Source organism: Hemibagrus wyckioides, linkage group LG16 (assembly GCF_019097595.1).
Source record: "Hemibagrus wyckioides isolate EC202008001 linkage group LG16, SWU_Hwy_1.0, whole genome shotgun sequence".
NCBI classification, from domain to species: Eukaryota; Metazoa; Chordata; class Actinopteri; order Siluriformes; family Bagridae; genus Hemibagrus; species Hemibagrus wyckioides.
The window spans coordinates 5,732,160-5,757,486 of record NC_080725.1 but is presented as its reverse complement, the minus strand read 5'-3'; the positions used below and the strand labels follow the sequence as shown (position 1 = coordinate 5,757,486).

Below are 25,327 nucleotides of genomic sequence, written 5' to 3'. Positions count from 1 at the left end.
ACTGAAGGATCTAAAACGTTTTATGTTTACACCTATAAAACATCGCTATATATTTAACTAAACATGTGTAATACTTTTATTTGTGTAATGTAGGCTACCAATCACACAGGACATTAGTTTTTAGGCAGTACTTATCATCTTATACATACAGTGTGCTTCCATATGGCGCAACAGAAAAGCTTTCATCCTGTAAAGATAATAAAGCTGGCCATGATTTCTGCATGGGTGGAAGGCATTCTCTCTCTCTCTCTCTCTCTCTCTCTCTCTCTCCTGTCAATCAAAGCAAAACAAACCAATAGTGTGAGCTCAAGTATGTAGAGCATAGCTCTTTCCTCTGAGTGTGTTACGCTCCCTGTGGCATGGCAGCAGTTCAAAGAGATAAGGTTGACCGTCTCGAAGGAAGCATGTCATCCTTCACCCTCCCTGCTGGAGAGATGGTGGCTAAGAGATTAGGGAAATTAAGGGGCAAAATGTAGGGCTAGCAATGGCTAAACTCTTCGTAGTGCTTGTGACTAATCACTAATCACAAACACAGTAGTATCTTCATCTGAGGTCTGGGATCCAAAAATACCCCAAAGACACCTTTCACTGGTGAATTTTAAGTAAACTGGGACTGGGTGGAGTCCATACTTAGAACCCATTAAATATAATTTACTCTTCCATTTCCTAGTTTATGTAGTAGGACTAATCCTTCCTTGAATTATTGCGCATTATCTTCCAGATATTTCTAGTAGTGTTAACTGTTTGTTTTTTTTTGTTTTTTTTTTGTTTTTTTTTTTGGTTTTTTTTTTTAGAGAAAGTACAAAGATGTTTCTCCACAATAAGGAACTGAGAGAGCTAACATCATGGTGAAACTCCTTCTGTAATCAGCACTAGCATTTTGTTCTTATGTGGAATTGTCATTGTATTGCCACTGAACATGGACAGAAAATGATGTTTGTCGTCACAGATGAGGAACTGATTATAAGGGTGATTTATCAAATAAAATCTGCATATAAAAGCCATAGAAAACCGTTTATAAAGTAATATGTCATAGACACTATATTTATTTGTGCCGATATTTAAAAGGTTTTTCATAGAGCTAACACTATTATCCAAAACAATGAGGTAGAATTGAATCAAACTGAAACCTGTCTCACAATGACAGAACTGTCACAAGTCTTGTTTCAAAGTATTTATAAGGTTTATAACCATAAAATGTCATGAAATGGTGATAAACAACTTATACAAGTATAGATTGGTGCATGCAAACACTATGGGTTTATAGAGCTAATTTATATTACATGTCAGTCAAATGACGTTACTGTAAAACAACCTAATCGTGTTTAATATTCAACAACATTATCGTGTTCGAGTATTTCATCGATAATTATCGGTCAGAATTGATTCAATTAAACTGCAGGAGCGAACTGATTTAATCAGGCCCATGCTTCTGTGAACAAAGAAACGCTGTTTTCATTCACTGACTCAGGAAAGTGTTGTGAAGTAAAAGTTCAGAAACGTGTGACTCAGTATCAAGTCATAAAGGAAGAAAGCGAGTGCAATCTGTTTGCAGTTGAAGACCACCTAAAGCTCAAATGCACAGCGCTGTCATCCCCCCCCCCCATCCTCAAACAGGACATCAGTCAGAAGATCTTTTTGCCAGGAAGAGGCCATGTCCAAGTAAGCTTTTTTATCTCTTTTTTTAATTGCTAACAGGAACAGCTCAAGAAATTCCCCAGACTGCTTCTTAATAATGCAGCCTACATTCTAGTGAACACTTTTTTTGGTAATAATATATATATAGTTTAAAAAAAAAAAAAAAGTTTATGAACTTTAGAATGACCTGTAATAGTTGGCTCCTTACTGCTTCAGAATCCCCAGTTTGATCTTAAGCTCGGTCTTAGTTTTGCATGTTCTTCCTGTATTCATGTGGGTTTCCTCCCTGTGTGAGTGTGTGACTTCTCCAGCATGTATTCTGACTTCATGCCTGGTGTTCCAGGGACAGGAACTGGATCCATCATAACCCTGACCAGGATGAAGTAGTCACTTAATATGAATAAATAAATTCATAAATAATAAATAAATAATGTATTTTTTATTTCCTAAATTTACTTTTAAACATGTTTAAAAATGCAGTAATTTTTTTTTTACAGCCAACCCAAAATAACTAATCATTTGTTGATATATGTTATTATGGTATATTAATGAATGTTTTTATAAAGTATTTTATATTGTAATATTGTCCTGTAAAATGTCTTACAATTTTCACACAATTTTAAACTCATTGTCCCATCCAGATCAGATTTGTGGATTATATCCCCTGTTTCTGTGATAAAGTGCTTAATGAATATGGGGGGGGGAATGAAGAAACAAAAAAATGATGCACCAGAAAAGTAAAAAGTGAAAAATAAAATCTTATCCCAACTGAGAAGCATGGTGGTGGGAGTATGATGGTTTGGAGCTACGTCCTTTGATAGAACTGAGATCGAAATGGTGTAGCATAACCAAAATAGGGCTTTTCATGCAAAGCCTATTTATAAACTTAAATAGTTTTGTATGGAGGAATGGTCTAAACTTCTCCTGACCATAGTTCTTATCTGCTCAGCAGCCACAGGAAATGGTGACAGTCATTTCTATTAAAGAAAGTTCTGCTGCTTCTCTACCAGTTTCTTGAAACTGTATTCATATCGAACGACATTAACTGTAAAAAGTGTATGAATATCTCAAATGTTTGTCCAACAGTATACATATCAGTATATTGTCATACCTCTAGCTGACTCCATTGTATGAATATGTTTAGTGACACTTCCCCCGTCATGGTCTCACAAGCTGACCTAGACTCAAACTTTAAACCAATGGGTTTCAGAAAGGCAACGATGCTATACGGAGCTTTACAGTGGCTTCAAAACGTCTCACTAAATTCATGATCCTGACTGGAGAGGCCATGACTCTGCTGTGCATCGAATGCTTATCTATAATAGCAGCTGTTTACTGCCATGCTATTAATTCAATCCAAGTTCTGGCTCTGTGGAAGCCCAGAGGGAATGCGTTGCAGCAGTTTTGACATCAACGGTCCATAGAGACTGCACTGCAGTGAGCTTGGGCTGTGGGAAATATTTTGGTTGGCAAACACAGAGAGATATTTTTATAGTATGTTTAGCAAATGACATTTCAAGAGAGTTAAAAGGGACTTGCATGTACTCTAGTGTTGGCTGGTTATTTATTTGGTTTACATCACTGGCTCTTACTTTCCCATAGAGAGACGACAAGCATGCAAAGTGAATTAATTATTTCATTTTGGAAGCCTTGACCCAAAACCGAACCGAGCCATGGAGCTCCTCATGAGCTCTTTCTCATCGCCTGAGAACCAGATTCAGAAACAGCTTCAATGAAATATGTACACTTTAGGCGGATTAAATAAATATCCTCATTTTACTGTACGAGAATTCAGTAGTGAATTGAAATAAATTACCAGCAGTCAATGAATGTCAACCATCTAAACAGGAACAAGAGCATGGGAAGAGTCTGGCGCTCTGGCTGCTGCTTCACGCAGGGCACGTCATAAAAGAAAATAAATGTGCTCCAGTGGAATGGTATCCTAATTGATTCCATTTGTGCTTGTAAACTTACTGACTATGAGGAGATGCTAGTGAGAGGTATGCATGTTCTCAACACACCACCCCTTTGGCAAAGAGTAAAGCACGTTCCCTCTCAGACAGCAAGCCATGTGAGCAATAAATACAGACCTATAGACCTGTAAAGAGATATAGGGCAGGAAAAATACTATACAAAATAAACTGAATTGAAAACCGAAGAATCTTTTCTGTGCTGTAGTGGAAAAGTGAATGCATGTCTCGTTTGAAATATTAAAATTGGAACAAACCAGTTACACTGAGTAAGGGCTTTTTCTTACAGCTTTACACAGGTACATCTCGATACATATCAAGAACTGAGACCAATACAAAGAAAAACAGCACCAAAAGTAGGAGGTTACTTAACATATACCACAGAACACACACGTAGATATATATATATAAGTGCCTCTGTACAATATGTACATTTCCCTAGAAGCTCACTCTTACCCCCGATTCTGTTATTGTGAAAAGAGCCCACTGGCGTCATGGTTAGATTAGGTATCCTTTACTCGTTTTTGTCTTGTGGCAGAAACTCAGAATGAGTGTGATGTGGAATGTACATGTGGTGGCAGCGGAAGAACGACTTGAAAACAAAGTAATAAAGATTAAATTATGTTGTGATGAGTCATATCAATTTTTTTCTTTTTCTGTTATTTCTGTCTTTGACTCAAGGCTGGTGACATGGTTTCAGAAAGCAGAATGTAAAAATGTCGTAAAAGAGCAGCTAAATATATACCACACACACACGCACGCACCCAAAAAGCTAAAAGCATAGCCTTATAATACTAATACTCAATACTACACAGGCAGTTCTAATGTTATTGTTCTAAAATAATAATAATAATAATAATAATAATAATAATAATAATAATAAGAAGAAGAAGAAGAAGAAGAAGAAGATTATTAATAATAAAAATTGATAAAAGTTTGGATAAAGTGCAGTCATCTAACGTGACTAACATTCAGAATAGTATCCTGTATTTTCTACATAGTAGATGTCTGTAATTCTAGCCTGTTCTTTGTCAAATGTGGGTCAGAGACCTGTGGTAGTGCAGTAATCCATAAATGACGTTTTGGAATGTAAAGGCTCCTCCTTATCCACACATTTAACAGTTACCGTACACTGCATACAACATTGTTTATGGAAGATTAAGCACTTTTGATACTAATACCAAGCCCCACTAACACACAGCAGTACAACTCATTCATTGAAATCATCCAACCATTCCACAAGGCTTGGTCTTGTAACTAACTGTTTGCCGTAGAAACAGTTTTGTGGTCAGCTGCAGCTGGAACTTTTTCACATGACCCACGGTGAGACATTTCAGTATAGGAGTAATGTGTATAAGTAGTGAATGCAGACGTCTGCATTGGCAGCTTTACTTCGTAATTATTTCCGTATCATTCTCATAGTTACTTATCATTTTACCTTACACTGTAAGGAGAGGATGAGGAGTTTCCCATACCAGGAACTTTTGTTTTGGGAAATGTGTGCGGCTGAATTAATTGCAAGCAATATTTTTTTGGAATATTTGGAAAATTTAAAAAAAAAGTTATAAAAATCTATCTAGATAACTAGATAAAATGGGAAGGTTGCTTGAGGAGGGGCATCCCGAGTAAAACCTGTGCCAAATCAAAATATCCTGTATACATGATGATTGCTTCAGTCCTGTAACTAAAACAGTACTAATAAAGAACTAGCCACGGAGCCACCAGTGGTATTTGTATTATTATTATTAGTAGTAGTAGTAGTAGCAGTATTATTATTATTATTATTATTAGTAGTAGTAGTAGTAGTAGTAGTAGTAGTAGCAGTATTATTATTATTATTATTAGTAGTAGTAGTAGTAGTAGCAGTATTATTATTATTATTAGTAGTAGTAGTAGTAGTAGCAGTATTATTATTAGTAGTAGTAGTAGTAGCAGTATTATTATTATTATTAGTAGTAGTAGTAGTAGTAGTAGCAGTATTATTATTATTATTATTATTAGTAGTAGTAGTAGTAGTAGTAGTAGTAGTAGTAGTAGTAGTAGTAGTTGTAGTATTATTATTAGTAGTAGTAGTAGTAGCAGTATTATTATTATTATTACTATTATTAGTAGTAGTAATAGTAGTAGCAGTATTATTATTATTAGTAGTAGTAGTAGTAGTAGTAGTATTAGTAGTAGTAGTAGTAGTATTTGTATTATTATTATTATTATTATTAGTAGTAGTAGTAGTAGTAGTAGTATTAGTAGTAGTAGTAGTAGTATTTGTATTATTATTATTATTATTAGTAGTAGTAGTAGTAGTATTTGTATTATTATTATTATTATTATTAGTAGTAGTAGTAGTAGTAGTAGTAGTAGTAGTAGTATTTGTATTATTATTATTAGTAGTAGTAGTAGTAGTATTTGTATTATTATTATTATTATTAGTAGTAGTAGTAGTAGTAGTATTTGTATTATTATTATTATTATTATTAGTAGTAGTAGTAGTAGTATTTGTATTATTATTATTATTAGTAGTAGTAGTAGTATTTGTATTATTATTATTATTATTATTAGTAGTAGTAGTAGTAGTAGTAGTAGCAGTATTATTATTATTATTATTAGTAGTAGTAGTAGTAGTAGTATTTGTATTATTATTATTATTATTATTATTATTAGTAGTAGTAGTAGTAGTAGTAGTAGTAGTGTAGTGTAAAAAACAGGAGTCGTGGTAAAAAAAAACTTGCAGTGTACAGGATTGTACAGGATTTTACTGTAAACAATTAAGCAATTAGAGCAGTGGTTTGCAATAAAGTACCAGAAACATCTAACATTTTACGAGGGAATAAGAGTCTCTTTGTGTCGATGTCTACAATTTAGTGGATCATTTTGTCTGCCCTATACTTTAGTGGCTATTTTATGAGAACACTCTATGAGGTTTTATACTAGTATAAAATTTGCTTTAGTAAAAGACGAAATTTTGTCTTTCACTGCAAGCTAGTTCAGCAGTAAAGGTGGTTGAATCTGTGCACGTTAGTTTAGTAGTTGAACGATGGGTAAAGTGTGGAGATTCAGAGAAGGTGGTTGTGAGTTCCAGCCTCAACACTGCCAAGCTGTAGGGGTTGGTTCATTGTGCAAGACTCTTAACCCACAAATGCTGAGTTATATCCTGTTTAAGAGCAGACCCCCCACCAACACCCCACCCCCAGCCCTTAATTTTCACACCAAATCTACAGCCATGGATTCTGATACTGTCACATAGCCCCTGAAATCTTTTCATCGATGCAGAGTTTACCTATGTCTAATACCCATACCGAAGCTTTCCCTAGATTTCATTGTAGCAGTTCATTACAATGCACCTAGAGAGTGAAACAGATTAGCACTGGGCCTCTTTACACTCCAGTGAAAAGCTGAGCACTGACGTAATACTTCTTCAGTCTGCAGATTCAAGCTCACACTGTGCCACTAAATCAGTAAGAAAAGCTGTTTTAAGTGTATGGCTACAGGCGATTCAGTGACTGTGAAATGTGGACATCAGAGTAGTTTCTGGTGTTACAGTGCCACATACTTTAAGTATTCGATTCTTCCTTGTTCTCATGAGGGATTATCAGATTACACTATCCAGTCTCACACTTCTTGTTTCAATGAAAAACAGGTTTGTTTCTTTGAAAATCCCAGGATAAATTTTCTTCTTTTGGCCACATTGTTAATCTACAGGATCTGTTTTTCAAGGCAAGGAGAAAGCAATTAATTTGTCTTTAAATGCATAGCTCATGATTATATGTGGGCCCCTGTGGCAACAGAAAGACTTCCTATTCATTCAATTCATTCTCCACTAACCTCAATTTAATTATTGGACTCAAATATCTCAGTGCACGTAGGTACTGCTCTCACTTAAGCCTGTAAGGAAGTCAAGAAGTTCTGATGAATTTTGACCGGATGGAGCTTGCTGCTCAGAGGATGTGAGATACCCCGGTGGATGTGAGACTGAACTTAGCTTCGTAGTTTATCTTTCAGACCATGTGCAATGCTGACTCACATGTTAAACCCCGCTTCCATCCACATGACACTAAGCCTGACTAAGATGTTAGTTATCAGTAGACATACACACACGTCAATGAAGATGTTACAGAGATGATCGCTTCTCTCTTTCCCTTTCACTCTGCTGTTTCCTTTTATGTGCTTAAAACCTTTGTACGTTGCTTGCAAGTAACATTTTAAAGCTGGGGGAGAATAATACATGCTGAGCTAGTGTATATCTGTGCATGAGTGGGAGGTAGAAAGTAGACAGCAGAAGGAATAAGGACTGGTACAGTGGGTGGGGGGAATACATTTCCGATGGACAAACAAGTTACGGCAGAAGGAAGAGGCAGATTAGATCCTTAGATTAAAGCTGTCTGGATCCACACGAAAATGTCTCTCATGCTTCAGGTTTTGGGTAGAGGGTGGGGAAGGAATGCTGGCTGTCTCAAAACGTTATGTAATTTCACTTCACTTTTTTGTGAACTCTGACAGTAAAGGTCCGTATGACATATGTAGTAAAGGCATAGCCACACTCCAACTGCAAGGTATTGGCTCTGTCAATGCCAGATCAAAAAAGACTCGGAAAAGTTTTGGATATTTGTTCATTCCTTCATTTATTTTCAGTAACCATTTTATTTTTGCTTAGAGTTATGGTAGATATAGCGCCTTCCCCATAACACTGGACACAAGGTGGGAGATTTCTCCCCAGTTTGGACATTTTGGTTATTTTTTTTTATATAGTGTATACATATAAATTATATTCCAGTTTTATAAATTTGAATGTAGTGTACTATTTCTAGTCTCACTATTATACCGTTTGTTTGTTGTTTGGTTGCCACCAAATACTCCATTTCTCCCAGTTCCTTAAAATACGCTTGTCGTTGAATTGACTGTTCTAAATTTCACCTAGTATGCGTTGCATTGCCCCATGATGTGTGTGTGTGTGTGTGTGTGTGTGTGTGTGTGTATGTGTAGTGCTGAGTGATGGGCTAACATCTCTTCCAGGGTTGTTTCCTGGATACAACTTCTGTGTATCCTGTTTTTCTGAGATAGGCTCCATCTCTATTCATGGCTGGAATAGAATAATGCTTTTAAATATTTAATAATATTTAAAAACAAAAATTGATATTAAGTGCAGAATGCATGTACAGACACTGTACATTGTGGAATGGGTTAGGAATTAGCAGACTAGTTTAGATTCACATCTAATTTTAATTTGATTTCAGACATTGTCCTGGACTTGTTTTAATACGTCCTTTTGTCTTCACGATGTCCTTTTGTCTTCATGATGTTATTTTTAGGTGTGTCCCCTAAAAAAAAAACTTATTGTTGTTCCAGGAAAAGGTGTATTAAAACTGAGATCATATGACAATTTAATTACACATAGGTGAACTCCATTTATCTAATTATATGACTTCTTTTGGGAATTGGTCATACCAGAATTTATTTAGGGGTTTTACAGCAATGGGTGTGTGTTGTTTTTTTTATTTAATTTTGTTGTTGTTGCATGTATTCCCTGCATGAATAGTTTTGTGTAGGATCATATTTAATCCAAATAAACCCATCTCAGTGTCAGGCTGTAACACTACGAAATGTGTAATAGTTCAAGGGAGGTGCAAAGCCCTGTACACCCACACACACACACACACACACACACACACACACGCCCTCTGGTTTCTACACACACCTACTATTATGGGGTCATTTGCTCCCCATAATGAGATAAAATCTTGGGACACACACACACACACACACACATACTGCTTGTCTGTAACACTGTAATGTTTTAAGACAATGGACTATTTAAACATGTTCTCTTCTTGTTTTTAGTAATAAGGTTCTTATGTAATTACAGTCACAGACTAATTATAGGAAGTATTATTACTGGTGTTATTATGAGTTTTGAGTTTATATCACTGTTTTTAACTTTATACCAAAGTCCTTACATGTATTCAAGCAACAATTATGTATGTTGTATTTAAGAATTGATAATAATAATAATAATAATAATAATAATAATAATAATAATAATAATAATAATAATAATAATAATAATAATAATAATTATAATAATATGTCCTAACCTCCACTGGCATTCTGGGTCAAGCCGATGGCACGTAACAGGAGCGGGTGTGAACATGACTCTATTTATATGTGCTGACCATTTTCCTCTCAAGCTGCTTCCTGTTTGGAGAAGCCTGATGGATATTGTCCTGCTGTCTTTCTGCCAGCCAGCATTATATTAATACAAACACGTCTCACACCAGCTATTTCCATCCCTCACTCACGCAAATGCATGCACAAACACACATGCCTAGAATATACAGTATAATGCTCGTTAAACACTAATTTTGGCACATGTACATTTTCTTATATTTAACTGCACTAACAATCGGTGAGTTTTAAACAATAAAGCATCAACAACATTTACAACACAGGACACATCATTTATTTAACAAAATATGGATATTCATAAATATACATCTCTCATTTACATTCTTCTTCATACATTTTTTTTTTTTTTTAATAATTTCTTTATAAAGCATTAATATTTAGTGGAATGGATCAGGAGACTGAGTTTGAACTGAGCAGTGTGTAGGTGTGTGTATGTGATCGCTTCTAGTTTCGGATGGCGCGGATTGCGTAGGACGTTAAACAAGAAGTGGTAGTGACCATGAAAGAGGAAATATTGTATCATTACAGCGTCAACAACCTATGAAATGAACTTCTATTTATATACAAAGTGATGACACATTCAATCACACAGGGATTTCCTCCTGTCTATTTCGGTCATGCCAGGTCCTGGTATAGATAGTGAGTTTAAACAGCTTCCACCCTGAAATCTATTAATAAAATAAGCTGAATGAATGATGATGCTACCTTAAAAAGGATACTCAAGTACCCTAGAGGAATATTTTACATTTAGATTTTTGAAAATGATAATATTTCCAACAGCGAAACAGCTACATTCGGGCTAAGTAACAACAACAACAACAACACCTTAGAGTTGTGAAGACCAAATCAATAACAGGAAAGGTAACTGTAGCAGCCCTAAAGCTGTGAAAACATGCCTCAGTTTTACTGCAGGTGTCCGGACAGCAACACTTCCTCTGCTGAGGCTCGGTTTAATCATATCTCACACACACACACACACACTTCACATGGTCTATGTCTGGTCCCATGACTCCCATGCCACATTAGCTTATTAGGAAGTCCTAAGGCTATATTACATTTATAAAGTCATCAGTGCCACTCGCCTTAATGATGACAATTCAGTTGTGAGTAACGTGGATTTTACAGTTTCAAATCCAGCTTTATTCTATACCCCTGTGTAAAACTGTAGTAGGTGCATCCTTTATAGTGTTTTTGATGAGTTTGGTTATACGGGTTATACAATGTGTACAAAACCGTCCACACATCTTTCATATTCATATAACCCCAGTCCTTAAAGTGCAAAAGAACAGTTGTTTGACAACCCTGGGGAAACGTAGTGACCATCTAAAATGACAGTACTGACATAAATAAAGACATCTTCATTTTGTATACATAACCATTCAGTAAAGATGGTCCTTCATATCTCCACTGTCTGTCATTGTTACATGAAGTAAGAGCGCTGGTTTCTTACTGAATTTGTGCTGATCCTCATGTTCCAACTCTTACATAGAACCCTTCTTCTTCTTCAGGCAATTATGTTGGGCTTATGTGTCTAGTCAACTTTGTTTTTCTGTTATGCTGAAACCTTTCTGTTCACATCCTTAACATGGTGCCTAGTGTTTTAACGTGGTATAACCATTTTAGCCATTTCCCCATCCTACATATTACATATTTTCAGTACCTCCCTGCGAAGGGACCTTCTACTGAACTCATGTGATACCAGTCACATTTTTGTCTGTCCCTGCTTCCATGTATGGTTATTCAGCACCTATCTAGCTTCCCAGTCTTTATATATGGGCTATACTATTCTGCCTGATGGAGGTGAACTGTTTGTCATGTAGATGAAAGGTATTGTTTTACAGTTCAATACCTGACATCTGATAACATTAATATACTTTTCTTGGTTTTTTACTTGCTAGAATATTTCAAGCCTTGTAACTGTTGAATCTGTGACTTCCTGAGTGACACAACTTTATGGCCACCAGCAAAACAATCATTAGTCCCAAAACTAGTACAGCAATCATAGCAATTACAAGCACTTTGCTGTTCAGAGTTTCACAGTGTTCAGGTCTTACATCTCTGAGGCTGACATTCCCGTACTCAGTGTCCCTTGGGAATTGGCAGGTGGCATTGTCAATGTCCACATGGGCCTGCTGTAACAAGCTGATCAGTGGCATGTTTTCACAACAAATGAGTGGATTTGAGGCAAGATTTAGAGTTCTGAGTGTCTTCTCTAGTGCCAATAGTGTGGAAGAATCTAGAATCTTGACTTTGTTGTTCTGCAGATTCAGACTCTCAATGGTGGTGTCTCTTCCCAGAGAAAGGCCATCTAACAGGTTATTGGTCAAATCCAGCACCTTCAAGCTGCGTAAGAGTGAGAGGTTGATGTTCAGGTTTTCAAGCTGGTTTCCTCTCAAGTAGAGATGGGTGAGGGACCTCTCTAAGCCTGAGAAGGCCTGTTCACTGATTTTCATGTTAGGGTTCAGAGAAAGATCCAGGATGAGCAAAGGGCTTCCCTGGAAGGCATGTGCAGGCAAGGAAGTCAGTTTGTTCTCAGACAGGTAAAGGTATCGCAGGGTAGGAACAGAGGAGAGAGAGACACAGCCACTGGTTTGGTTTTGCTGTGGACCACAGATGTTCAGTTCATTAAACTGAAAATGCAGGTTGGTGATACTGGGTAAATGAAAGATTCCAGAGTCCAGCATACTGAGAATGTTGCCCTGCAGGTAGAGAGTCTGCAGTGCCCACAGTGTGTTTTGCATAAAGGTCAGGTTCTGCAGGTTGTTGAAGCTCAGGTCGAGGGTCTTCAGTGCATTCAGAGGACTATTAACGTCCACCACAAAGTTTTCCAGACAGTTATTGCTGATGTTCAGGGTATCCAGAGCCACCAAGCTGGAGAAGAAATCGGGAGGTACAGCCTTAAGTTGGTTATAGCTCAGGTCTAAGTACAGAAGACAGGGAAGTATCTGGTGTGTTTTGCTGCTGTGGAGTGGAACAAAAGTCAGTTCTTCTATGTCCCTCAGATACTGAAGCTCATCTTCTGGACCTGTGCTGTTCAAGCTATGCAGCTGGTTCCGTGAAAGGTCTAGATAGATGATCTGATTCCTCTTTGGCAGGACAGGAAAGTAGTGCATCTTATTCTCTCTCAGGTCCAGGTAGAGCAACTTAAACTCTTGGTTTGAATCAATGCTCTGGAAGGAGGTCAAGCTGTTTTTGCTTAGGTTTAATAATGTCAGCTGGAACAGGTTAAAGTCATTAATGCATGAGATAGAATTCACTGATAAATCCAGGACAGTGAGATTAAGCAGAGAATCAAATGCGCCCTCCTCAATCTCTAGAATGACATTGTTATGCAAATCAATGTTTCTTAGTGAAAGGGAACCACTGAATGTACCATTGCCTAGTTTTGTTATGCTGTTTTCATTTAAATAAAGATCGGTAAGAGCAGGAGCATCTCTCAGAAGGTAGTCAATCGTGTCCGAGTGAAGACCATTTCCAGACAGGTCAAGTTTCTGCACTGTGGAGAGTGGTCCCATGTGCTTTTTCAGAACTTTCAGGTGTGTCAAGCTCTTGAGATCTGACTGGACAAACTGCATGAGTTTGCGGGACAGATTGAGCGTATGGTTGCCAAGGGATACATTGGGCAGTCTATCGCTCAAGCTGGAGTTAGCTTCACTCTGACCCTGTGGAGGAAAACAAAGAAAGAGTCCATTTAATTTTCATAATTAGGTTCCTAATAAGGAGTAGTCCCAAACTGCTTGATCGTTTCATCTATCATCAGCATATTTGAATAACTGTAAGAGGTTTCTTTTGACACCAGCATTTGAACATATTTACAGCTTTAGTACTGGCATTCAACAACACAAATATTTTTCTCAGTTGAGGCGTATCTGTGACATCAAGCAATTATCCATTTCCTGCAATGTTGAAACATGCATGAGCAATGAAATGATGCAGGCACAAAAAAATGGCACTGTTTTCTTCAGTTGTTCCCACCAGTTCCTTCCCATCAGCCTTATGTCATACTGTGTCATAATCTGCGTTTGGGAACACTTGTGTCCTCTCACATAGGTGATTTCCTACAACCATGAAAAACAGTAAATGTTTGTCTCCTTTTCCTAACATAAACCTAATCCTCAGTAACATTTTTTATCCTGATTAGGGTGGTATCAGAGTCTATCCCATAAACACTGGGGTAAGACAGTGGTACAGCAGCCAGTCCACCTGCTAGATCAAACCCTGGCACTGTGAAGGACCAACTCTACATGCAGTGCCAGTAGTTTAATCCTCAGCTCAGTTGACTGTACATAGGAAGTTTAGTATGCTTTTCCTGTCTTTGGGGGGATTGTTCCCCAGTTTCCTTACAACTCCCAAAAACCTGATGGTTGTTAGCTTGAACCATGCACCTTACCAGTTACTGGAGATAGACAGATAAATATTTTTATCTAAAACAATAACTTCTGCACCGTTTTTTCCTCTGTTTTTAAACCATTCTCACACTTTTCCATGTTACTTCCTTTTTTGGCTCACTAGTGTTACGTTTGGGTGTCAGAACACATCTGACAGTGAAGTTGTTTTTTTTTTATAGCTCTATTTACGCACCTCCCAAGATCTAAGAACCAAAACGGAATTTTCCAAAATGGAATTAAGTTCTGGTTAATTTAAAGGCTAAATAACACAAAAAATTCATTTTTTAAAAAGTAATTATCAATTGTATTTAATCTCTCTCTCTATATATACTGGATTTCATCACCATTATTAATGAGGACATTGCATATAACCATAAATAACATATGTGATCCATAACAACTGACATGAGCATTTCTTTTTAGATTAGGGATTTTAATTAAATGAACAAACTTGAAATAGTTTGTGTTTTCGGTTATTCTAAACAGTTTAGTTCAGAACAAGAAGTGGGAAATCCTGCTAATTGAATTCAATTAGTTAAATCTGTCTAATGGACTCGAATTGTAGACAAATTCTGCCTGAATGACTTTATTAGTGAGATGCTCAGAATGTCACTTACCTCTTGGCAGAGTGCGAGCTGTAGTGAGAGAAAATTCACAATGAAGAAGAGGAACAACACCTGGGTGCTCATCGTGCTGCAGGAATAGAGAGAGTACAGTTTTAGTACACACGCATAAACACACAGAGACAGTGGAAGCAGTGTGATCTCAGCATACAATATATGTTCTTATAGGGAAGTGTGCATCTGTTGTAATATACATCGCTCTTACTAACACTACAGACTCACCCATCCACACGCTGTAAGTGATCGATATTATTTCGCAACTGATACTGTCAGATTTCTGTCATGGCAGATGATTGTTAATGTTTGAGCCTTTATTTTTTCCATTTTCATGGGAATCTTTGACATACATGACATGGCAGAAGAACACATAGCTGAAAGACGTTATGTCCTTTCAGTTCTCATATTCATAATTTCTCTTCTGACGTAAGAGGAAGCACCCACATGTCAGACAAAAGCTGAAGGTTTAGTCATCAAGGCTGGAGGATGGTTTTGGGTGGTGGGGGGAGGCGGGTATGGGGGTGCACAAGTTCATGGTATTTTCAAAACTACATCCATGTTAAATGCTATCTCTTTTTTTAGGACATAAGGTCTGCTGACAGCATGAATCACATCATTACACGCATACACAAAACAAAAATCCCTGACTTCTCAAAAATCAGTTTCAGACAGATGACCAGATGCACACAGTGGGAGAGGATAATCATCTAAAGTCCTGTACAGTTTTTTCAGGATGCTGTTCCATCTCTGTTACTCAGTTACAGCACAACTCGATAAAAAGGCATCATTCAGACAGAGAGAGAGAGAGATGAATAAGAACGAGAGTAGAGTTTGTCCTTTAGCAGTAACCTTACCTTAGAAGCGACTGCACCTATTCCACTGTCTCTTAAAGAGGGTATCACACATGCTCATGCTGCCTGCAGCCTCTCAGTTCAGCAATGACACAGTGCAGCTGGTCCATTCCCTATTCTTTCCTCTCCCCTCCCTTCTCTCCCTCCCTCTCTCTCTCCCTCTCTCTTTCACTCTCTCACTTGTAGACATCCTGTGAGAATATCCTGCATTATTGTTATGCCCCTACTTTCCTTCTTTGGTCTTACCTTTTATGGAATTGAGGAGCTCTCTCTCTCTCTCACACACACACACACACATACACACACACACGCACCCACACACAAAGAGAGATAGAGTGTATCCAAAGTGAAAAACTGCAGCTGGCCTCTAAGAATGAATTCCTTTAAGAAATGATATGAGGAGTGTTTCACTGCTCCCCATGTCAAACCCCAATTAATTGCTATTGTTTTAAGTGAGAAAAAGTGAAATATGTACTTACTGTGGTCTGGATATCATTTCCATGGACAGTTCTTCATGTAACCAAGAGCCATCTCATTTCAAAGAACAGAGAACCTGAGCAGACAGTGATGGGCAGGCATATATAAGAAGAACAGCCTGTACCCAAATTTAGCCTGCTATCAGGGATTTCCCTTGTTTACGGCCTGCTCATTAGAGGTTAAGGGCATGATCTATTTTCATTTGCTTTTTTTTTTTAATTTGCCCAAACAGGGTCATGTAATAAACTATGACACCTTGATTTAACTCAGATAGTTTACACAATAATGTGCATAGGCTGTAAGTATAACTTTAATATACTACCATAATACCAAATATAATACCAAATGCATTATTATTATTATTATTATTATTATTAATAATAATAATAATAATAATAATAATAATAATTTCCTATGGAATAACAGTGTTTTATTGGAACGGTATTTACATACCAGGCGGCAGAAACTGTTTGTCACAAAACAGTAAACAGCGCCATCTAATGGCTGTTGTATCAAATCGAAATAAATGATATTTATATGCTTGTTTTTGACTGTCTACCGAAATACAATGAAATCAAGTATTCTAAAACTATTCAAAATGTAAAGTATTCATCACCCCATTTTTTAACAGTAAACTGGGATTAGTATTTAATTATCATGTACAATCACATTAAATACACTACCAGTCAAAAGTTTGGACACATCTTCTAATTCCATGGTCTTTCCTGATATTTCTTTCTTTCTACATTGTAAAACAATGCTGAAGGTGGCCGAAATACACAATAATCTCGTTTGAACAGTTGATATTGAGATATGTCTGCTACTGATGCTCTGTAAAGCCTTCATAACGGCTCTAATCTGAGGTGCTGTTAATTGGAGAATTCTGAGGCTGGTCACTCTAAATGAACTTCTCCTCTGCAGCAGAGGTAAATTTTGGTCTTGCTTTCCTGGGATGGTCTTCATGTGAGCCAGTTTCATCATGGTGCTTGATGGGTTTTGTAAATGCACTTGACAATACTGTTCTTACAAGAACTATTCCAGAACACCTGACCTTCGTGTCTTAAAATAACAACTGACTGGTGTTTTTTGTTGGCGTTACATAAATTACATAAGTCCATGTGTGTTATTTCATAGTTTTGAAATCTCCAGTATTGTTCTAGAATGTAGAAAATAAATCCCTAAACAAAAAACATTGAATTAAAAGGTGTGTCCAAACTTTTGACTAGTAGTGTATGTTAAACATGTACCGAACCCACATGTGTCCGGTTGTGTTCAGGAACGAAAAAGACTGGAGAAATCAGTAAAGCCTCTAAAGAAATCAGTAAAGCTTCTAAAGAAACCAGTAAAGCTTTGGAACTTCTTTGGAGCATTGTGGTCTAAAAACAAAGCTGAGTGACATCACGGACAAAATGGACGAAACCAAATAGAAGCAAATTGCTGAGGACAATCTGTTCAAGTCAGCCAGTCAAAGTTGTACATTTACATCCCAACAAGACAATAACCCAGAGCACAGGGCAAAAACTACAAAGGCATGCCTGGAATATATATACGGATTGGCTTCAAGCATGGCCGAGTCAAAGCCCAGACTTCAATTTCAATCCAAGTCTGTGGCATGACCTAAGAAATTGCTGTCCACCATTTTCTATCTAATTTAGGAGAGTTGAAAAAAGTTAGAGATGCTGCAACACAACAAAAAGAGAAATAATCACTAGTGGGGTGAATATGTCCTGCAGGCACTGTATAAGCAGGAACAACGGGAATGTAAACACGAGTTGGCTCAATCCCTCCCACCAGCTCCTTGTAGGACATCCCTCCTGACGTGTGGATAAAGATTATAAAGATGTGCGGCAGTGTTTACATTCTGCAGCCTGCACAAACCTGAAGGAACACTAAAGATCTGTCCAAATTCTGATGAGTGGCATCAATCTCAGACTCGGCTGCAGCAATTCAATCAGGTGAGTGAAGTTTTGAAAAAGTGTTCGAAGTATCGAAGTCTACGGAATAAGTTATGCTCTGCAACTGCTGTATTATTTATAGCAGTGTATATTGTTTCTTAATTTTATTTATCTCTGTCTTATATATGCGGGATTTAATTGTGAATGGAATTGGAAATTTAACAGTCTAGGAGTGTTAATGATTTCTTTACATGAACTTTCTCAGAAAGTGGAATACATTGGCAATTAAATGCAAAGTAGATTACTGAACCAACAAATTTTTACAAACCGCCTCATTTCTCTACTGCTACTGTACATTAGGTTAGATTAGATTCAACTTTATTGTCATTGAGCATGGGTACAAGGCAACGAAATGCAGTTAGCATACAAAAATAGAAATATGAATGTTGCTGTTCTTTCAGCTGCTCCCTGTGCTCCCTGTTTGGGGTCACCACAGTGGATCATTTGGTCCACATGTCTTGATTTGGCACAGGTTTTATGCCGGATGCCCTTCCTGATGCAACCCTCCCATTTTTTATCCAGGTTTTGGACCAGTACTGAGAGTTAACACTTCAGTGGCTGGGTTAGCGCCCTGCCCAGGAATTCAACCCGGGCTGTGGTGAAAGAATATAAATATGAATATACAGAATATATATGTATATATGAATAAACAGAGAATATGACTATACAGAATGTTTATGGATATACATAATATATACTTGAATGTACAGAGAATATATACAGCGATGCAGTTTTGAGGGGTTTATCAGTATGAAGTAGGGGATATTACCATCAGTGTGGGGTTAATAGGTTGAAGAGTTCAGTGAGTGCACCATTTTGGGTATTTTATCAATATGAACCAAAAATACCATAGATATCTCACAATGCACTGAAGTGAAATATTAAAAAAATTCTTAGAACAAACTTAATACCAAGCATCATAATATATTTTCAGATCCCCATCCATGGGTTTTGAGGCCGATGCCAATCTAGAGACGAGCTTCAGAATCAGCTCGTACCAACCTGAGCACATTCTTCAAGAGCTGAATGTCTTCAGGAAAAGTGCCACCTTCACTGATGTTGTCCTGCAGGTGGAGGAACAAGATTTTCCATGCCACCGTGCCGTGCTATGTGCTTCCAGTCAATACTTCCGCACCATGTTTATGGGGCAACTGCGTGAGAGTGGTCAGTCCGTGGTGCGGCTCAACGAGGTCTCAGAAGTCGCTCTAGAGCACCTGCTGGACTTCGTTTATGAGGGCCGGGTTCAGCTCCAGGAAGAGAATGTGGAGACCGTTTTTCAAGCTGCTGACCTGCTGGATGTGCCTGCACTGTCCAAGGCCTGTCTGGACTTCCTGGAGAAGTGTGTGTCTCACTTGAACTGCCTGGGTCTGATGGAATTCGCCAAGCACTACTCGCTGCAGCCACTGCTGGAACAGTGCCAGAATCTGCTGTACCAGGACTTTAAGATTGTAGTCAAGCAGGATGAGTTCCTTGAGCTGCCAATGGAGAGAGTAGTGGAGCTTCTGGATTCTGAAAAGCTACAGGTGCAGGAGGAAGTCTTGGTGGAGGCGGTGTTGTTATGGGTCCACCACCAGGGCAGCAAGCGGAAAGCAGCGCTAGGAAAGCTACTGGAGAGGCTTCGGCTGCCCTTATTAGACCCTGTGTTCTTTACCAACAAGCTGGAGGCTGATGAACTCATTCAGGAGTCACATGAATGCAGAAAGCTGTTACAGGAGGCGAGACTTTATCGCCTATATGGCAGAGAGATCAGCTCAGACAGAACCAAACCAAGAAGGTCAGTCATACAGCATGAGAGAGGTGACAGGACATGTTTAGTTCCCTATCAGGATCTAGGTTTAAGTCATAAATGGTCATCACAGATGTTTTTTTCTCAAAGGCAACTGTGGTGGTAATATACTGTAAAAACTTAATCAGTGAACAGGATTTCTTACACGGTCACTGTCTTACATTCTTCTTTCTTGTTTACACACATGCCCAAATTCACACAGGCTTGCAAAATCAGATTTCCTTCATGCTTACAGAATCTATGCACAAAAGTTTCTAAAAGGATCAAAAAGTAAAGATAATAGATAAGAAAAAGCAAGATGCATCATTGCATTGTTACATGTAATGGTTTGGGGTTTTTTTTCTGAAGGAAAGACAAAAATGGAAAAACCTAGTGACCGATCCTGCTTATGTTTCCTGAAGCTATTATTGTGTAATTGTGTGAAGCTCTGCATGTTCACATATTTGTCTTATGAAAAATAATATTCATTATTTATAAGGGGATTTGCACATCTAAACAAAGTGTGTGTGTGTGTGTGCACATGTAGGCAGTCTGGCTGGGCTGAGGTGATTGTGGTTGTCGCGGGTTGTGACAAAAACAGGATTTCAAGATTCGCCCTCACAGAGACACTGGACCCCACCTCTGGGACATGGCTCACTTCAGTCAGTGTGCCAGGATATAAATATGAATTTGCTGTATGTGAACTTCACAATGACATTTATTTATCAGGTACGCTGCATGAATCTTGCCTACCAAATCTAGCAGTTGTAGTGATGTAATAACTGATAAAACTGACCTGGGTTACAGGCTACAGTGGCTACAGTACTCAGGCCTTTCCTGGAACTGCCAGGAAATGTTTAGAATGCTTTTCTATGCTGTAGCAGTACCATTTCCCTTCACTGGAACTAAGCGGCCCAATCTGTGTTAAGCTCCATTAAGACATGGTTTGGGTGGAAGAAGGTTGATCCTGAACGGAACCCTACTGAATACCCTTGGGACAAATTGGAACACTGACTCCCAGGACTGTGACCCAATATCTGCCCTTGGCCTTTGTTAATACTCTTGTGCAAAATGAGCACAAAATTGAGTCCAAAGCCTTAAAAGAAGAGTGGAGGTTAATATTAACAAGAGAGTGGGTTGAAATCCGGAATGGAATATTCAAACAGCATTTATGAGATTGATGGTCAGGCGTCAGATGACCACACAGTTTTAGCTGTATACTGTATACAGCAGTAAGGATGGAGAATCAAGTGGACAATCCTTGTTGTGAAATAATATGAACCAAGATTCATTTTCACAGGAAGACCATTGCCATAGTACATTTATATGATAATTAAAAGACATTTAATTCAGAGCATAGTTTGGGAAAAAAAAAAGAGGAAAATCTTAAATTACAGATGTGACCTGCGGAAGACCTCTGCAGTTAAAAGTTATAGTAGAATGTACTCATAGACTCTATGTAATCGTTGTTTGAAACAACTAAAAATTAAAACTAATCTAAGAACAAATTTATTTACATGACAGTATGTTTGCATTGTAATCTAACAGCTAATTTTACAAGTCAAGCTTGGCATTTACATGAATTGAGTTCTTGTGCTTCCACTGAAATAGTTTTACATATCTGTAAGTATGCAGAATTGGTTTGTCTTTTCATATCTTTATCCGTTTGATCTGTTATGCGACTACGGACCTACTGCCTACTTACCTGATGTAATCTGTGTCTGTGTGCCTCTGGGGATGTAAACTGTATTTAAATGAGCTGCGTGGGTTTATTGTCCCGTGTGTATACGCAGGTGGGCAGCTGAACAGCACCCAAGTATGGCGCTTCATGGCTCAGCTGAACCAGTGGGTTTCTGTGGGTAGCTTGCTGAAAGGACGATGGAGACACAAGATGGCCTCTCTGTGTGGAAAGGTTTGTTCCATATCACACACATTTCCTTTCTTGTGCTCTTTCCAGTTCAGTGCTCTTATTTATAAAGTCATATGGGTGTGTTTGTGACTGCAGCTGTATGCTATTGGAGGATATGATGGAGAGCAAAGGCTGAGCAGCGTGGAGTGTTATAGCGTGTTTGAGAATGTGTGGAAGCCTGTGGCTCCCATGCTGTTGCCTGTCAGCTCTGCTGCTCTGGCCAGCTGCTCTGGAAAGCTTTATGTAATCAGTGGAGCTGTGAGTGAAGACTGCAACACCAGCATGGTGAGACTTCAGACATTTACATACATATGAGGTGTAGCAAGAAGCAGCTATCATCAATGAGTAATTGGAGCTTTAGGTAATTATAGCTGAAACGAAAACAAGGAACATTAGCAGCAAGCTCTTTACAGGAATTGCAGAAAAACACTCCAGAACTTACCAATTATGAGATTACAAAAACTGTGTAGAAGGCATGTAGCTTCCAAAGGATATGAAATACATCAGCCATAACATTAAAAACACCTGCCTAATATTGGGTAAGTCCCCCCTATGTGCCACCAAAACAGCTCTGATACATTTAGGCATGGCCTTCACAAGAACTCTGAAGGTATGCTGTGGAACCTGGCACTAAGACATTGGACAGCTGATTCTTAGTGTCCTGTAAGATGCAAAGTGAAGCCTTAATGCATTGGACTTCCTTGTCCAGCATAACCCACAGATGCTGAAATGGATAAAGATCTGGGGAATTTGGAGGCCAAGTAAGCACCTTGAACATTTGATGAAAGAGATCACTATCATTTGGGAATACAGTTGCCATGACATGAGTTACTGTTTAGGTGGACCAGACAGGCTAGCCTTTTCTCCGCATGAACATCACTGAGCCTTGGGCACCCTTCACTGGCACACTAGTTTTTGTACCAAGATCTTTTGGTAGGTACTAAACACTGCAGACCGGGAACACCTCACAAGACCTGCTGTTTTGAAGATGCTCTGACTCAGCCTATTAGCCATCACAGTGTGGTCAAAGCCTTCCTCTTGCCCATTTTTCCTTTTGATTTTGAAAAATATCAACTTTGAGAACTGATTGTTCACATGCTGCCTATTATATCTCACCCCTAGACAGGTGCCACTATATCCAGATAATCAGTGTTCATCACTTCACTTGTCAGTGTTATGGCTGAATGATTTATAATCCCATTACAAAAGAATATTACATAGCCGTGTTACATAGTTTGTTTGTTTGTTTGTCTCTTACAGTCTTCACAGACCCAAACCTCAGTAAGAGGAAGTTAGAAATTAAATTAAGCATAAATTAAATTAAGAGTTTGCTCATAGTAAGGCACTATTATCAATAATCAATGAAGTCTTTCATATATATTTCAAATATTTGACTAAATAAATATTTTGACAGCTCTTTAGTTAAACTCTTTAGTCCATAATTTTTTACTAAAATCTTAAATCTCTTAAAAAGGCTCTATAGGCAAACATATATATTCCTCATTATTCTCATTATGATTATTATAAAATTATACAATTTATATGCACGCATTTTAACTAAGAAATAAATCTTCCTTCAAACAGTACTCTCATAATAAGTGTATATATTGCGTATATAGTGTATAGATTATTATTATGAATTTATTTTATTTTTTTCAGTGTTTGCATGTTATTAATTTTGCAGTGTGGTCCATAATATGTTTGATCTATAAGTGAACAAAGAAAAAAATCTATTGTATGTTATGTTAAATTTTCTGATGCAGTAAAAATTCAAAAAATCTTAAAAATTCTTTATCATTGTTACAAACTTACAATATAGTTATTTCTGAATACAGACAGAGTTTATGCATTGATCAAATTCATAGTGAAATATTTATTTGATGTTGCTAATGTGCATGGGATAAATCCATATTACAATCACTGTCTGGGTTTTAATCCAGTGTAATAAATGTGTGTGTGTGTTCGGCTTCATGTTCCACTTTACAAGCTGTTGTGTGATGTCTATGTACCAGGTTCAGCGTTATGACCCTGTGAAGGATCAGTGGATGTACATGATGTCCTGCCCTTTCTCTCAGAGGTGCTTAAACGCAGTGTCGCTGAACGGCTCTATCTATGTAGCCGGAGGCCTGATGGATGTGCTGTACTGTTACAATACCAAGGTCGAGACCTGGAGCAAAGCAGCTGAGCTTCCTATGAAATTGGTAGGGAAAATAGAAATAAATAAACACTACACAAGACTTTAATACACATCTGACCAACTGCTCAGATGATCACCTGCTTGTTTTTTTTACTAATGAAGTTACTTTGGTCCTGATTTCAATTCCTTCTAAATACCACCAAGTTAGTAATTAGTGATTTACTAATAAAATAATGAATGAATTCTAAACAGTACATTGGCTTCCATCATCCCTGAGTGTCCTTTACCATCTCTACACGTTCACACTAAACAGATTAGCACTGTGTATTCATCCTGCCCATTAATCCATTTATGTGTTTCAGGAAAATTGTGGGCTGGCTGTTTGTGATGGGAAGGTGTACATCTTGGGTGGCCGTGATGAATTTGAAGCTGCAACTGACCGTACATGGGCATTTGACCCACTGAGCGGCCAGCTGACCGAGGAGACGCCCCTAACACACAGCCTGAGCAACCACGGATGTGTTACTATCACACAACACCTACAGCACAAATAAAGTTTTTTTATTTTCATTTGAAGCAAGAAAAGTCCTAAGGTCATCTATGTTGTTTTGTTTTTTGTTTTTTTGAGATGAAGTCATTCTTTTGTCCTTGCTGCTCAACATCTAGTACAATCCATAAACTACTACAAGACATAAGTATTACTAATCCATTTTATTCTCTTCATCAAATCTGTATCAATAGGAACAACTAAAAACTGTGATCATATTATACTGTGAAACTGTGAATTTATGAAGAATTTATCTCTCTTCTATTACCCTCAAGTTATCATATTATTGTTCTTTGTAAGTGTTAACCTTCTGTTAATGTGTCAAAGTATTATTTTAAGCATTATTTTCATTTGTGTTATTCTAAATCAATAAAGATAAGACGTACTAAAAACAAACCCAAATTGTCTAATACTTTACAGCAAATCTTTGTGGTGTATCAAGAGCTGTGGTATTCAGAGTGGGCTGCATGAGTAATGGTTTGGGCTGCAATATCATAGGATTGCCGAGGACTACGGAACCATTCTAGAGGACCACGTTCAACCAGTGGTTCAAACATTGTACCGTGCCGTGTATCACCGATACACGCAGAAAGACCGGAGACAGAGTGGTTTGATTAACATGAAAATGAAGTTGAATGTCTCCCATGGCCTGTACAGTCCCTAGATCTGAATATTTTTAGGGTGTTTTGGAGAATAAAGTCAGGAAAATGTTTACTCCAGCAGCATTACACAGTGACCTGGCCACTGTTCTGCAAGAGGAATGACTCAACATCCCTGTGGTCACTGTCCAGGACTTGTTTCTGTCATTCTAAAGACAAATAGATGCTGTACTGGCTGCAAAATAAGGCCCTACACCACACTATTAAAGTACTGTGGTCTAAAATCAGGTGTTT

The 25,327-nt window shown here is 37.9% G+C and overlaps 2 protein-coding genes across 3 annotated transcripts; one reads left to right on the top strand and one right to left on the bottom strand.

The window, feature by feature from the left end:
* Window positions 1–10,036: 10,036 nt before the first annotated feature.
* On the bottom strand, window positions 10,037–16,175 carry lrrc32 (leucine rich repeat containing 32). 2 transcript variants are annotated; one of them, XM_058412458.1, is made up of 3 exons: window positions 16,124–16,175; window positions 14,791–14,866; window positions 10,037–13,447 (listed from the first exon to the last, which is right to left on the bottom strand). In XM_058412458.1, exons 1-3 carry the CDS (start codon window positions 16,144–16,146, stop codon window positions 11,690–11,692), a joined length of 1,857 nt encoding a protein of 618 aa, XP_058268441.1. In that variant the 5' UTR covers window positions 16,147–16,175; the 3' UTR covers window positions 10,037–11,689. The 2 variants fall into 2 exon arrangements, with proteins under 2 accessions (XP_058268441.1, XP_058268442.1); XM_058412459.1 differs by lacking the exon at window positions 16,124–16,175 and adding an exon at window positions 15,648–15,805.
* Window positions 16,176–17,791: 1,616 nt separating this feature from the next.
* On the top strand, window positions 17,792–24,788 carry klhl35 (kelch-like family member 35). Its single transcript, XM_058411265.1, has 7 exons — window positions 17,792–18,076; window positions 19,011–19,850; window positions 20,389–20,570; window positions 21,635–21,753; window positions 21,847–22,035; window positions 23,763–23,951; window positions 24,250–24,788. Exons 1-7 carry the CDS (start codon window positions 18,033–18,035, stop codon window positions 24,439–24,441), a joined length of 1,755 nt encoding a protein of 584 aa, XP_058267248.1. The 5' UTR covers window positions 17,792–18,032; the 3' UTR covers window positions 24,442–24,788.
* The last annotated feature ends 539 nt before the right edge of the window (window positions 24,789–25,327 follow it).

Coding starts and splice junctions, on each gene's coding strand:
- lrrc32 (XM_058412458.1), bottom strand. CDS start 16,146: ATGGAAATGATATCCAGACCACA. Junction 14,867..16,123: donor GAAATGATATCCAGACCACA/GTAAGTACATAT, acceptor CTATTCCTGCAG/CACGATGAGCACCCAGGTGT. Junction 13,448..14,790: donor AGCTCGCACTCTGCCAAGAG/GTAAGTGACATT, acceptor TTTCCTCCACAG/GGTCAGAGTGAAGCTAACTC.
- klhl35 (XM_058411265.1), top strand. CDS start 18,033: ATGAGTGGCATCAATCTCAGACTCGGCTGCAGCAATTCAATCAG. Junction 18,077..19,010: donor GGCTGCAGCAATTCAATCAG/GTGAGTGAAGTT, acceptor ATATATTTTCAG/ATCCCCATCCATGGGTTTTG. Junction 23,952..24,249: donor CTGAGCTTCCTATGAAATTG/GTAGGGAAAATA, acceptor TATGTGTTTCAG/GAAAATTGTGGGCTGGCTGT.